Source organism: Pelecanus crispus, chromosome 9 (assembly GCF_030463565.1).
Source record: "Pelecanus crispus isolate bPelCri1 chromosome 9, bPelCri1.pri, whole genome shotgun sequence".
Classification (NCBI taxonomy): Eukaryota; Metazoa; Chordata; class Aves; order Pelecaniformes; family Pelecanidae; genus Pelecanus; species Pelecanus crispus.
In genome coordinates, this window is record NC_134651.1 from 12,082,020 (window position 1) to 12,097,035 (window position 15,016).

The 15,016-nt window shown below is 41.3% G+C and overlaps 1 protein-coding gene across 1 annotated transcript in view; it reads right to left on the reverse strand.

The window, feature by feature from the left end:
• DIS3L2 (DIS3 like 3'-5' exoribonuclease 2) overlaps positions 1 to 15,016 on the reverse strand; it is a 196,722-nt gene that overhangs the window by 151,822 nt on the left and 29,884 nt on the right. Inside the window, 1 exon segment of the mRNA XM_075716108.1 lies at positions 14,760 to 14,861. Coding sequence (XP_075572223.1) covers positions 14,760 to 14,861 — 102 coding nt within the window.

Genomic DNA, 15,016 nt, shown 5'->3' on the forward strand with positions numbered 1-15,016 from the left:
AAGAGAAAAGGAAGACAGGCAAGTTCTCAGATCCTACCCCGGCAGCCCACAGCTTTAGGAAACCCCTTCTATTTGCTTTCTCACCAGCAAAACCAGTGTATTTGTTGGCTTTGACACGGCAAACTTCCCACCTGCCTGCTCCCACTCTATCCGCAGATGACAGCTACCACATCAAAGACTATTAGTACCCACAGCATCTACGTTGTCTCGAGAGCTGAGGACATGTGAAAAGCAAGTTAATGCCCTCTCAAGTAAAACATTAAGTCCTCCACTTCCTTTTTGCTTAATACCTCCTTAAATTCCCTGCCTTGTTTTGAAATGTCTGTTCACTCTTCAAGCTAATTTGCTGCTTTACCATGTACCATGCTACATCTATGCCATAACACCATTATCAGAAGAAGAAACCACTCACACAGCCGTTTGTTCTCAGCCTGCTGGAGATCCAAATTCAAATCCCACTTGTCCATTTGGGAACCAAAGTCACCACTTCCACCTCCACAGTTTGGCTACGCTGGGCCCTGGCACTGGGGGGTGGAGGATGCGTAGAGAGAAAGTAAATGAAGGAGATAACATAGGGGTAGAGATCGGCCGTGTGAAGTGCTGAAGCACGCACACAGTCTCCCACCTCTGTCTACCCGTTCTCATCCACAGACTACTGAATAAAGTACTTTATAACCCCTAGCCCCCCAATTATGCAGCATTGGGAGAAGTCAAATGACACCAGGAGGCTGCACATTAGGCACTGGGAGTAACTGCAGTTCTTGCTTAAGCAATTATAACAAGCTGCTCCGGACCCTGCAACACCCCGCTGCACACACGCGCTGCTCAGCGGCATCAGCAGCTCCCCAGGCACTCTCCTGGGGCAGCACCCCCCAGAAACCCCAGCCCCCCTTCACTGCCCTTTTCTGAAGTTAAAGCTTTTGCTGCATGTTGCAGATGATTAAATGGCTTTTACAGTCCCCGATCCAAAACAAATTAAAAGGGATACAAGTCCAAAAACATCCGGTGATAAGCATTTGTTCACAGTGAAACAATTAAACGGAAGGATTTGTCTTGTTAAACACACAAAAGGTTATCGATAACCTACCAGTTCACACCATGTCTTCCAGCTCCAGGGAGGGACTGGTTCCCATTCCATAACAATGCACCTGTACTGCCAGCCATGAGCAGACACAGCCAGTCACCTCCACCAAAGGCATTCTTCCCCTAAGGAGCACATTCAAACCAACTGAGAAAGGCTTCTGAAGAGCAAAGGCTATCTGCAACGCAAACTTGACTTCAAACCAAGTACATGATCAAACCTGCTTCCTTGTAAAATCTCAGAAGAACTCCACCGTAATTAGACTAAGCAAGTTGTTCAATTCTCAACTAATAATTTTCTAATTTGACCACATTGTAAAGTTGCCTTAAAACCTCCCAGAAGTTACTGTACTGCATTATGCACAGTCCTACAAGTACAATTAAAATGTTCTACCCAAGCTCTACAATATGAATGGTTTTCATAATTTCTTAACAGAATATTGCATTCTTTGCGCAGCACAGTCCATACATCCCCAATTTACCAAACCCTTAGTCTAGGCTAGTTAAAAATAAAGCCAATACTTCAAAAACTGGATGAAAACCATTTTCACTTCTCACACAATTCAACTGTATGCCTCTTCTTTTATCCTCTCATCATGACTTTATGAGCTGCTCCCACCAAATTCCACTTCAAATGACACTGAAGCAAGCTGTGAATTTGTAATTGAAAGATGCAACTTAAACATTTAATAGCTTCAAAACCACCAACAATATAAAACAATGAGCCAGGATCAGCAAGCTCGAAAAGCACCAAGACCTGATCTAAAAGAAAAACAGAAAGTTGCTATAGTGCTTTGAAATTAGGGGTCAAGGTAAATTAACATAAAAATCAGTCTCACTACAGACACTGTTTTCACCTGTATAAATATTTCACAGCAAGTCATAGGGATATTGCAACAGAGGTACAGTGAAACAAGCATGCTACGGCCCCCCAGTACAAAAAGTAGTCTGTCTTATTTTTCTTTAATGATAAAACACAGAACTTTTAGAACTATAAGTTACTCCAGCATATTAGCTCGAAACTTTGCAAGCTCCAGTTCATGTAACTATGCATTACCTGGGAATTTAAACCACTCTTGCTCCTTTTGAACAGTCAGAAATTGCCACACAAATACCAATGTACTCTTGACGTCCACAGGGAGCGGCTCATTCCTGTCTTACATGCCAGCTGCTTAAGATGAAGTTTCCCCATCGCTGGCCTAATACACTTGTCTATCACATCAAAACTGTCATGTGCACTTATATGATTTACTAGACTCTAAAGATATTCACTTCTAATGAATATTAGCTTTTCCAAAGCAACCCCCAAAAGTTTAAACACATCCTAAAGACTCAGGATCTTTCCTTTTTTTTTTTCCTCCCCTTATAGCCAAGTGGAAGCACATGTGTCAAGTTTTCATCCTGCAGTCATCGGCTGCAAAGTTTCATCCTAAGAGAAAATTCTTCAGGTAAGTCCTTCCACAGGTACAACAACATGAAACAAAACCATTTCAACACACGGCATTTTAATTTAATTTGAGAATAATCACTGAATAGACTTAACAAATTTTGTCCATAAACCACCAACTTCAAAACGAACCTCTAAAGTCAGTTTTCTGCCCAGAACAAGTTTTACTGTAGATTTGCACTCAATTCTCTAAGCTTGTAACACAGAAAGGTTGACTAACCTCAACTTTAACTATAGTGTTTACAGAAGTATAAATATTCTGTAATGTGTAACGTATTAAGGCATGATTTAAACCTTCTTCAGTGAAAATTTTAAAAAATCATCCTTGTCTGTCTGTATTCACTGTCATTTATCAAAGACACATGAACCAGGCTTTTCTGTTCTAAACTCACCCATTTATTCTGTATTTACTTCTGCACAGTGAGAATATCAGGAAGACTGTGCTGGGAAAATCTCACAGGTTTTGGGTAAAATTTTTTCACAACCATGTATCAAAGATAATTAATGCAAGGGGGGGGCTGCTTTTTATTTTTATTGTGAAGAAAAGGTTATGTACACCTGGTAAAGAAATAAAGCAAGCTTCCCCTCTTACATCTTGGGAGAGAGCAGAGGTTTTGCTAAGCCCGCATTATTTTTCATTTCAGAGCTGAGGGGATGCGATGCAGGCAGGAAGGTATTTATTCTGATGCCATTCTGACTAACCTGGGAAAATGAAGAGACTTGAAAAATTTTAAAAGGTGGCAGCAACTAATAAAGCAGCACCTGTGGCAAATTTAAAATTCCATGTCCATGTTTTGATCACTTTTTTATACCATAATCCTATAATGTACAGCACATCCAGCCATGGACTCGGCTGGAAAAACACTTTACACTAAAAATGGTCAACACAGTTTAAACAAAGAGCATTTCCTTGGGTTTCTTACTAGCCAGGTCACAGCAACCATGCTGTACACCTCCTCACATCTGCAAAGGGGAAGAGATTTTCTTTAACAGACACAAGGGCACAGAGCTGCTCATTAGAGGCAAGTATTTGCTCTCATTCTGGTCCCTCACCTCACCCAAGTGACATGGATCAGCCTATGCAATCAGCTACTTTTAGGTACGAAGTTAAGGCTGAGGCAAAGTGCAGGGCATGGCATTCAGGCCAAGAGGAAGGGTAGGAGGGAGGATGCCCAGTCTGCTGAGCAGCAGAGGCGTTGAGGCAAGTCCATGAAGACAAAAGGATCCGGATGTGAAATATCCGAAGGACGAGTATTTAACAAATACTTAGCGCTTTCTAAAGTAATCGATCCTTAGCTGGTGAAACCACAGTGTTTAATCAGAGAGGGTGACAGGCAAATGTTGGGAGCTCTATTTCCTAATACCACAAAAGCCCTGCACAGAGACTTATGTATATTTTGTTGTCTGTCATTTTGTACAACGCCCTTCCCTCAAGTACTGGTCCTCAGAATGCATTATACATTGTTAGAGAAGATTAGTTTAAGTGCAGATTTTTTTTTTTTCTTTCATTCACAAAGCACTTAACAGAGATCAGTGCTTGGGAATGGGAGCTCTGAAGCACAGTCTAACAGTTTATTTATGATCATAGCAACTAATTGCTCAAAGACAAGCCTCAGGCCCCAGGACCACTCCCATGTCACTGAAGTTGGCTGCTGCACTGATGTGCCACTCATCCCCAAGAAACCAGCGCTGTTAACTTGCTTAAGTGGCTTTCCGGGCACAGGAGGGCTGACAGCTGAATAACTGACCACTGGATAATGCTGACTCCTTCAGTGACAAAAAGACAATGGAGGGAAAAAAAAAATCCATTTTGACATGTGGTAGTGGTTTTGTTAGCAAAAAGGCTGTCTAAGGTCTCAGCTCATAGGAAATTACTGTATAGATGGAGACACTGCCCTGACAAGGCCAGCCTTCCCCTCCCAGCCTTTCCTTTACTTGACAGTGACGGCTGCCACCACACCTAGTCTTGGAGCTCCATTATATCTTAGCCACTGATAGGAGTCACCCCATGGGAAAGTAGGATGGTGGGACTAAAATGATGTCAGGTACCATGAAGAACATTTTCCTTTTTTGCTTTACAAACTTTTGAACCTTGCAAGAGGGGAGGCATCCACTTCTATGCTTCCCCCCACCCCCGGCCCCTAGAAACAAATTTTAACAATGCATATCCTGCCAGGAAACATTACCATGCATTAGTGATAAAGCATTACATAAAAAGGTAAATTAAGTTTCCAAGATGTGAATCTGAGCTGATAAACATATTACACCCACAGTTCAACAACTGCGCAGAGAAGAAAAAAGAATAAACAGTTTTAGGGAAAGCTTTGGGAATATGGGGGAAAAAAACAGGAAGAGTAGATAAAGTAATGCCATGCTGTCAAAACACTGCTCTGACTATGCATGAAGCATAGCCACCAAACTAAATCAGATTAAACTAATGGCCATCCATTAACCTTGGGTGTCTACATGGTACAACACAGACCCGAAGAGGTGAGCTCAAGCACCAGATGCCTTGCCAACACAGCACTCACCCATGGCATTAAACCCCCTGCTCAGCTAGATAAATAAACTAGAGCCAGACAAGCCATTTATTCTCACCCAGGGGCAGCAGCAGTGGTGATGCTGTGCAGCTCTTCAGTACGAGAGGCAGCGATTCTACTCCCAGCTGGGTGACGCAGCTGGGCACAGTCACTGGAAAGGATCACGGGTATGTTCCCTCTGGGTACTGCTCTAATATGGAAATACTGAAAGAAATTAGCAGAGAGGCCATACGCTGCCTCTCTAACACCAGCAAGCCAATTATACATTTAACAGACAACTGCAAGACAATGCCTGAATGGTAAGGCATTTGCAAAGCTCCGAAGTTACTGGGCTGCTTTTTGCCAAGAGTGTGAGCCTAAAGGTCAGGGGATGGTACTTGGTTACAAAAAGACTGTGCTGAAATGGGCAGTGAGCTGTTCCCAAGGCAATCAGGCTGTGCAGGGCATGGGTCCCACGGCATCGTCAGACGCAGCTAGGCTCTGCCCAGATTTGTCGTGGATGGGACCCTTTAAAGAGGATGCTTGTCACCAGACAAGCTCTCACCCTTGCGCTGAAGGGAGAAGAGCTACGAGTCCAAACCTAAGCCAGACCATCACAGCAGCTGTAGTTACTACAAGGGGCTACAGCTGCAGACCTGGTCTGCACAGAAAATAAAAAAAGTCAGGCAATCTGACATCAAAAGGGATGAGAAAACCCTGGAGGAAATTCACTTTACAGGAAAAAAAATTAAGGAGGGCATAGAGGTGAGTTACCCGGCTACTGTGCTAAAGGCTTTTACCAGAACTCCCTATACCACTCCCCTGAACAGTCATTAGGTCAGGAAGAAAGAGAAGCTGCTGAGATAACCCTCCCACTTCACACAGCTCCTTGGAACTCTCCCCAGGCAGCAGCAACCTGGCAAACACGATGCCACACGGGATTTAAAGAGACCACAGGAAAAGAGATGCCAATTTCTATAGAGCTTACAAACAAAAGTTGGAATGAGCATTCCAACAAACAAGCAAAAAGCAAGGAGAACAAGAACAGAAGGATGTCCTGGCAGCTAGCTAATTAGCAAAAGATTACCGTCAGGACTTCCAAGCACCAACAAGAACTAAGCAGGATATACACCTTTATGCAGGATTTTTTTTCAGACAGAACAGAGAACAATGTCTGGGGAATTCTTTGCCAGTCACTTTTTGCAACCAAAACATACAAGTGCTAATTAGATCGTGCCAAGTCTTCATTTTCACACTTCCAAAGCTGCTCAATTAATAGTAAATGTTTTGGCACTGCTCTCTATTTTCAAATAATTTAGACAAAGCTAAAAACAAAGAAATGCTTCAGCCCCAGGAGATGATACAGCTTAAGATGGATGAATCATTAGCATACTGGAAACCTAAAAAACTCACAAGAGACATAGACAGACCTACTTTCATGAAACAGTTATTGCCTAATGTGGCAGAACACAGAAAACAAAAATAAACCAATAGAAACAGTGAGAAATCAAGGAAACATATAAAAGTGACCACCTTTTTCAGCAGAGTTAGTAGATCAGCAGTCTGTCCTGCAGTATTTTCCTGTAGTCATTACCAACACTTTTTTAAAAGCCTCCAGGTAGTTAAGGTTGGGACAAAAACCGGAAAGTGCAGATAGAATCTGGGACCTTCAAAAACCGGTACCAGTTGTCTTATCAATGAGCACATGCTAAGAAATTATGTCAAGAACACAACTACCGAAGCAGTGAGGAATTTGTTGGAAAAGATAATCAGGAGGAATTTTAATTTACCTTTCAGTGTTTTGAGTGGCACCTCTTAAGGAACTTGACTGAAAGCATCACTTGCAATTGTTCAAGATGTTGCAGAAAGAGATGCTGCCACAGTTACAGGTCCCAGGGCACTGATTTGTATGTTAATTGGGTGAAGGATAATACCAAGTAGCGAGCAAGTAAGACTTCCTATGTCAGCAGTGTTAAGAAAACTGCTATTGATGCATATAAATCACTGGCCACCTTCCACTGCATGATAGTGCACCAAAAATAGACTTGTTCCCAGTTCTTGTGATGTGTCTTGCAGTTAGGACATTAGCTTCAGAAATTTGAGAAGGGAATCCCCTTGTAGCAAATAATGTCACAAAGCTAGGACAGGACGGAGTCAGAGGCCAGATCTCCTCAACCTGGCTACACTTGGCCTCATCTGGAAGAAGACACAGGAACAGTGTTTGGGAGAAGGCACAACCATCCTGGCCCTTTGAAGCTAGCGGCACGCTGATTCAAAACCTAACTACTAGACTTCAGACACCTTTATCTTAGATAGTTACAAATTACCTTGTGCCAACAACAAACTGAAGGCATCCCATCCCTGATGACAAATATCTTCCTTATCTCCAAGAACCACGTGGTTATAAATGAGGTCCCATATCTTGCCCCAAAGAACTTGTTGTAGAAAAATCCCTGTCATTCCTCCAGCTGCTGCAATTCTTCATTTACATAAATCACCTCTATTTTAGATTCCTTGTCCCTCTGATTCATGGCTTTAAGAAAAATAAACATGAGTTAAGGAAATAAGGGAAAAGAGTTAATGAGCCAACCTTAGTAGCTTGACCACATGTAAATACTGCAGCCAATTGTTGTTTCTCTGCCAGCCGATAACAAGAACAAACATGCAAATAGATATGTAGCACTTTTCCTTTTCTTCAGAACTTAGGATACAATCCAAAACCACCTCACCTAGGGACTTTAAAGATTAACAGCTTTTTAGTGTCACAGTAGCTCTTCCGTTCTCCAGCTATCAAGCTAAATTAGGGGTACAATCTCCTTAAAAAAACAGAGTATAACATTCACTGTACAAATTTTAGGCCAGATGGGACTTTTATCATCAGTACACTTTATTTAAACTTATTCCTAATTATGTGAATCTGAAAGAAACCCAGACTATTGAAAATCTGGACAGTCTTTCAAGAAAGCGTTTATAAAAAGTTAAGTGAGTTTAATGTGACATTCCAAAAACCAATCCCATCACAACAACAGGTTATCCTGACTCTCTCTTACAAGGTGCGGGCTCCAAATACTCATGTGATATCATCAAATGAGTCTCCAAACTGGCAAAAACTAAACAATTCTAAGAAATACTAATTCCACAGGAACCAAGAACTAAGAAAAGTCCAAAATGATAGTGGTTATATAAGAGATTGGATTAAGAATAATCTACTGTGATGTGTGCATATTTACAGAAGACTTGGAAGAACAGAGTTTAAAACAATCACTTGAAGAAAAGTTAGTTGTTAAAGGAAATAATTTGCTGTACCAGATTATATTCATGTGACCAAGAAAAAAAAGTTAGCAGGAACAGAGATCAGGTATTAAATGTCGGCTTGGCTCCTATTCTAAAGTAAGATCAGATGCCCCCACGAGCACTTCCTTCCATTCAAGATGAAGCTCTTCTAGCAACACGCGCTGAAATTTACTGGTATCTCATGCAGCCTGAAGTCACCCCCATCACAAGGGGCTTCTCTGCCATTATTCTACTGGGGATGTAACAACTGACTGTGTGTGAGATGAATGATTATTTCATGCTTGACTGTTCACCTAAGGGTAACGTTTTTATCTTACTCTGCATCTGTGCAGCCAAACCACATCTGCAGTGTCATTCTGCACTGGTAGGACAGGATGCAGGCAGTCATAAAAAGAAGTTTGCCTTCCTACCTAACTAAACAATTTGCCTTTTAATATCACTCTTACCTAGCACAGAAGGAGGAAGAATAAAAAGGACATTAGATTGCTGAAAAACTCTGTACCTTTCTTGTGATTTTATTACACAGGATCCTGGTTCTGGCTTTCCCATCAGAGAGACAAAGACAGGTATTGACAGGAAAGGTCCTTCTCAGGAAGGTAAGGTTGCTTGCAACATCCTAAAAGCTGGTATTTCTGCCTCCTTGTTTTAGGAAGCAAGGGCCTAACGCAGCACTGGGTCACGGCAATCTCACACAACCCAGATCATTATAGTAATTTTATTATTATATACCATAAAAAGCATGCCAGGTCTTGCTATTAAAAGTCACACTGTGTTAAGACGTCGGTTGATTCACTTCAAGCGATATTTGATTAACAAAATACGAAAACAACATCTGCAAGAAGAGCAAATTTAATGCCACATATGTCTCGGTGAGAAACACTTCCTATTTTCTCAGCCTTTTTGCTATCAGTCTACTATAATGCTATTCCACACCCAGCCAGTTTGGAGCTAAGCAAACCCTGGAAAGAGCCGTGCCAGCTCACAGCAAAGGTCCATCAGGCCCAGCGGTGTAGAACAACATGTGGCCATCCAGAGAATGGCACAATCAGAAAGTAAGCTTCCCCATATTCCACTAATTTGTGGTTTGGGGATTTGCCGAGATGGGGAAGGGTATGCATACACATGTGTGCGACCACCAACTTACAGCCCTCCCTGTAAAGCCTACAGCAAAACAAATAAAAAAACCCAACTACCCTTACAGCATCCATCAACCTTTCAGATTTGCTAGAGCTCTGCTTTTCTGGACATCTTCCTAGCTGGTTTCTTAGGCTTCCCACTTTACTCCTGGATATCATGAATTACACTTGAACGTTTTTAGCGTGCCAGAACACTTACTATTTCAATAATGACTTCTCCAGAACTTTTTTTTATTGTTATGAATGTAATGTTTCCAAACAACATTCTTGATTGTCAGACTCAAACAGTATTGCTGTGATAACCCTCTGAGAACCCCATCTCCTCCTGAGTTACTGTTATCCTTACTTTAGCTGGGAGATTTTGAGAAGAAACTGACTCTCTGAAGAATTTGGTTGAAATTAATCATTATTCACCAGGGCAAATCCAAAGCTAGCATCCCCTCTGGACAACTAATGGTTCATAGGTTTTCACCAACAGTTGGAGGCAGTGACTTGCCAGGATACGTAGCTGTGTTCAAACTATACATGATGATATTTGTGATGCCTGCTTGAATCAAATTGTTCCTTCTCTGCGTTTGTTCATAATAACGACAACAGCAGTCACAGCTGGGAAAAGTGAATTGTAGTTTGTGTCTTCTGTACAGAAAGTGTTTAAATATTTATCTCTGATGTATGGCTCTAGAAGAAGCAGCTCTAAGATCTCCTGCTGCACTGTATTGTATCCGACACCTCAGTGTTGAATAGAACATGTGCTTTCATGAGCTATAAAGAATTACTATTTCTATCACTTTTGGACACTTCATGACTAAAATGCTGGAGCTGTTATCCTATTATCCAGCAACACACACTGTACGTAAATGAACAGTTCATCCTTGGCCTTGGAGACCTTCTGACAAGATCAAAAGAACCAGCTGAAAATAGTGCAAAGGAGGGCTTTAAGCTGAGGAGGAAATGACTCATGAAACAACATCAACAACAACAAAAGATACCACTTGCAGCCACTGATTTCTGAGAAACTGGCAGGTTAATCTGTCATTATTTTATGTACATTATTTTATGTACATATATAGTATATGTTTTTATTGTTTTAATATAGCACTGCTGCAAGCAGATGCATAACTGGAGATCTCTCCTGCACACTGTAGCAAGCAATAGGGGGCTGGACCCCAAAATTGCTTTCAGGCAGTTTTGAGCAGAAAAAAGTCCTTGTCTGAGTACTATTTTCAGACTAAGACTCTAAAATTTCAGCCATAGCATGCAATGCGTGAGACGGTTGTCATGAAAAACATTCCACGTTATAAACTACTACTCTAAAAGCACCAGAGATTGGGCCAGGAATCCAAGCCCCAAGTGATATCAAATGACTTATTATGCTATTTCCTTCCACCAAAGAAATTACATCTTGCAAGAAAAACCAAAACAGATACCTGAAATTAAACAAATTTGGTCTGGCAATTAAACAGACGGTATAAGAGCAAAAAGAGGCTGTGAGGAAAGATGGGTTAGGTTTATGCTTTATACTGACACACTGCTTCCCTCCTTGATGAGCCTGAGAAATATTGCTGTAATCATCATATCAACATTTTTTTGCCTTCCAGTAATTATGCCACTGTATAATTGAAGCTAGAGAAACTGATGTAAGCACAACTCCATAAAATATAATAAGAACCCACGGGTGGAAGTTAAAAGTAGTGAAAATCAGTCAAGAAATAAAGCACCATTTTTCTTCTTTATCAGAATAATTGACAAGGACTGAGGTAAATCCTCTGTCAGTAGCTATCTTTTATTGTGATGTTCTTCCAGAAGATAAAGGCACAGATTCAGGGAAGCCCTACAACTTGAAGTAAGAAGGGGACAGTCTAGCTAACTGCAACGATACTCTGACTTCATTCGCTAAGAGTAGGTTAAGTACCTGGAAAAACAGTCTAAGTCAAATACCTTACCTTGCAAAAGCTAAATATTTGAAAGTTACCATAGCACCTCAATATTCCCAAGATGTAACACAAGAGGACAGGAGAGGAACTTCTGAAATACAGCCTCCAAATGCAGTCACCACAACGCACACCGCTCGACCCTGGCAGGAAGCCGACGGCCACCTTCTTCAGGAGCGCAAGATAACAAATTTCGGGGACAAAATGTCTCTCCTTCAAGCCAGTGGTGCCACACTGGAACTGCTGGCTCTTGATCAAAACTAATAGTAAGCACAGAAATATGAACTGCCAAACTGATCATTGCTGAACAGCAAGCAGCTCTCCTAGAGGATGTATGAACAACAGAGCTTTATGACCAGACAGAATAAGCACAAGGAGGACCACGGTAGCTCATCCAAGCACTTGAAGCACATGCTGGGAAGGACACGATGTTGAGAAATTCAAGCCTGATAAATTTCCTACCACTGAGCCAGGAAGTGGAGGGTTGGAGGAGGAAAATATTGCTGTCCCTCTCAAGAAGGTATTACATAAAGTATAACCACGCATCTAGAGTATTTCACCATCCCCTTACATTTCACTGTGGCATTTATACCTGCGCGTAAAGTACCACCATTACAGGCTCAGCAGAACACAGTATATCCCTGGAGAAACTGTTCTCCAGCCTGTGTTTTTCTCTCACAGGCACTTGACCCACAAATACTGACTCACTGGGTACAGGGCAGCTCCTCACTTTCTCAGCTTTTCAAGCAAACACACAGATTTCCCTATCTAAAATCCATAGTTCTACCAGCCACAGGTTTTCCCCCTTCCTCCCATTTACACACATAAATCAAACCAAGGTTCCAGCTAAGTCAAGTCCTGCCATTACTGGGATGCAGCATTACACCATGACTTTGCACGAAGAGGTCCATGGCAGGAATCACCTGCACTAGCAATGGGAAGATCTTCCCCCAGAGTGTCCAGAAGCCATCCAATGTGCTTAAAACTTGGAAGGCACAGACCCGCCACGCTGCTGTAACAGCAACCTTATCTTGTGCAAGACCCTGGTTTACCAGCAAAAATCCCAGCTCAGTTCTCGGTGGAGCACAGACTAATGGCTTGGGAATAGTGAACCATAAAAATGATCAGCGCGCACATCTCAATCCTAACAAACCAATATGTACAGAGCCTGTAAAGTCTCCTCTGAGAGCATCAGTTATACTCGTACATCTGATTTACATTTTTCAAGGAAATAATTGAAGCTATTCAGCTTGTTCCAAAGGCCAATGGGAAGGAGAAAACCCTCAAGACACCTATGTGGCAGCTTTGCAGCAGCATGAGACTAAACAAATGGAAAAACCTAAAATAGGTTGCGACAGTTTGTCATTAATCAGTATGAATTACTTGGCAGAATGCAGTATCTTTCAGTGCAACTTTGTGGCACCTTTCCCAAAGAACTAATACAAACACGAGTGCATAGCAAGAGGTTCAGGGAGCAAGGGAAAAGGGATGTCATCACTGATTAAGTTGCTGATGGCAGGAAACAAAAAATGAGGCTACATAGGGCAGGACCTGTGTGGCTGAAAAACATGACTGGCATGTTCCAGCTACTTCATTTGGCAAGGTTAAATTCACCACAGAAGAATCATAATCATACTACAAAACACTGAAGTCTTACGAATTGCCTGCTTGCAGTCAGACACCACCTCTCCACCAGGATAGGGAGAATACTCTGAACCCTTCCTCTTGTATTCATAAAAGAACATTACTGTTGAACATATGATGGTATGAGGATATAAGAAAAAGAGAGAGAGGCGTTATCTTTGTTTAGAGCCAGATATAAATGGAAAACTGCAGACAAAGCTTCCAACTCAGGCAACCTCTATCAGGCCTACAGAGAAGCCCTTGTGCTGGCAGGTCCTGGCAAAGGATCTAAGCATCCAAACTATTCAATTTTTCCAACTAGATGAAATGGTCTAATACAAAAGACAATTTACGTATATGGATTTGGTGATCCAAACATATAGTAATCGTCACAGTTTTAGTGAACTCTGATTTAGACTCTTGAATAGCTATCAAAGACATTTTGCTTTGACCATCAAAACTGGCTTTCAGAGGTTACATAGACAGCAGCAGACCTCCTTCCTATATTTGTATATGGACATACCTGTAATATCTTAGATCCTGCTTATGATTGTCTTTTGCATAAGGTAGTTTTGCATTTACATGTGTCAATAAATACTTGGATCGTTTACTCATTTTTTGCATACTTAAAAGGAAGAGACAAGTTCTAATGTGTTTCAAGCCATCATTTTCATTGCTATTAGATTTAAACAGAGAAGGTAGAAGGTTCAGCAAATGACCAGACTTAAGACCTTGCATTTGCAAGCCTAAAAACACGTAACTTCAAACAAGACAGGCAGAGAAGGTAGCTGGAATGAGTAAAAAGCACCAGGCCAAAGTACTTCAGACCTGTCCCCAACCCTGCTGGAATCACTGTCACTACTACTTTTGTCCAAAAGATATACAACAGTCTTTAAATTCTCAAGAAGAATTAAAAAACCAAATTGGAAATTCAAAACAAACTGAAAAACAATTTATGGCAGTTCTGTCATGCTTATGTGTGAAAACCCACGTTAAAATGGCTAACTGTAGCTTACATCTCCCAGCAACAAGAGAAAAGGAGTAAGAACTTTCCTTGCATAGCAGTGTTAAAAGATAAACCTGCAAACAAGATAAAATTATCCAGATGTTTGAAAGGACTTTGAGTTTGATCAGTGAAAGAAAAAAACCCCAGAGACAGTGATCTGAGTGAAATCATCAGACATGAAAATGAAAAGCGGATTGTCCCACATTTGCATTGCTCCAATCAGTTCACACATTCTTCATTCATGTAAAGGAGGGTACTACTACAAAATCTGGAGCTGTGACAAGATAAGCTTTCCATGGACTGAGGACCCACAAATTAGAGAGCATTAATCATTACTAATGCTTTGTGAACAGCACTTGTCAAATACATGAGCAATTGCAAACACCTACACAGAGCTATCCAATGCCACAGCATGAAGATAGCTAAATAACAGACATCAAAAGTCACCTCTGACAACCATGCTTTGAACCAGCCTTGTCGTGAGACTTCTCCATACAGTGATAAAGAAGGCCATTCCATGCAAAGGATGAGGTTTCAACACTTTAGGTATCACTTCTTCCAAACATAGCGGATAAAGTGTTTTAACCTGCAGCAGCATAAACCACAATTTAGCTAATCGGATTTGTAGAAATTTCTCTATTCTCTGTCTCAGGCCCTAAGTTTAGTGAACAAAACAGTAATAAGCTCTTTCTGTCAAATTACAGAAAAATATACTGGACTGACCTTCCATTGCTCCTTGGGAAGCAGTTTCACTACCACGATGTCACCATTCAGGGCTCTGTTGCGAGCAACCACTCCATCAATAAAGATATCACGAGTCCCATCCTAGTCAAAGAGGAAGAAAAATAAATGCTAGACGAAAACATATTGAATTACGGTTGTTACGAGGTTTAAAACAGTCATCAAAAAAACCACACACCCTGGTGAGACAAACATCCTGCAGTTGTGCACAGAAATGAAATGGATTCACCATATGCCCT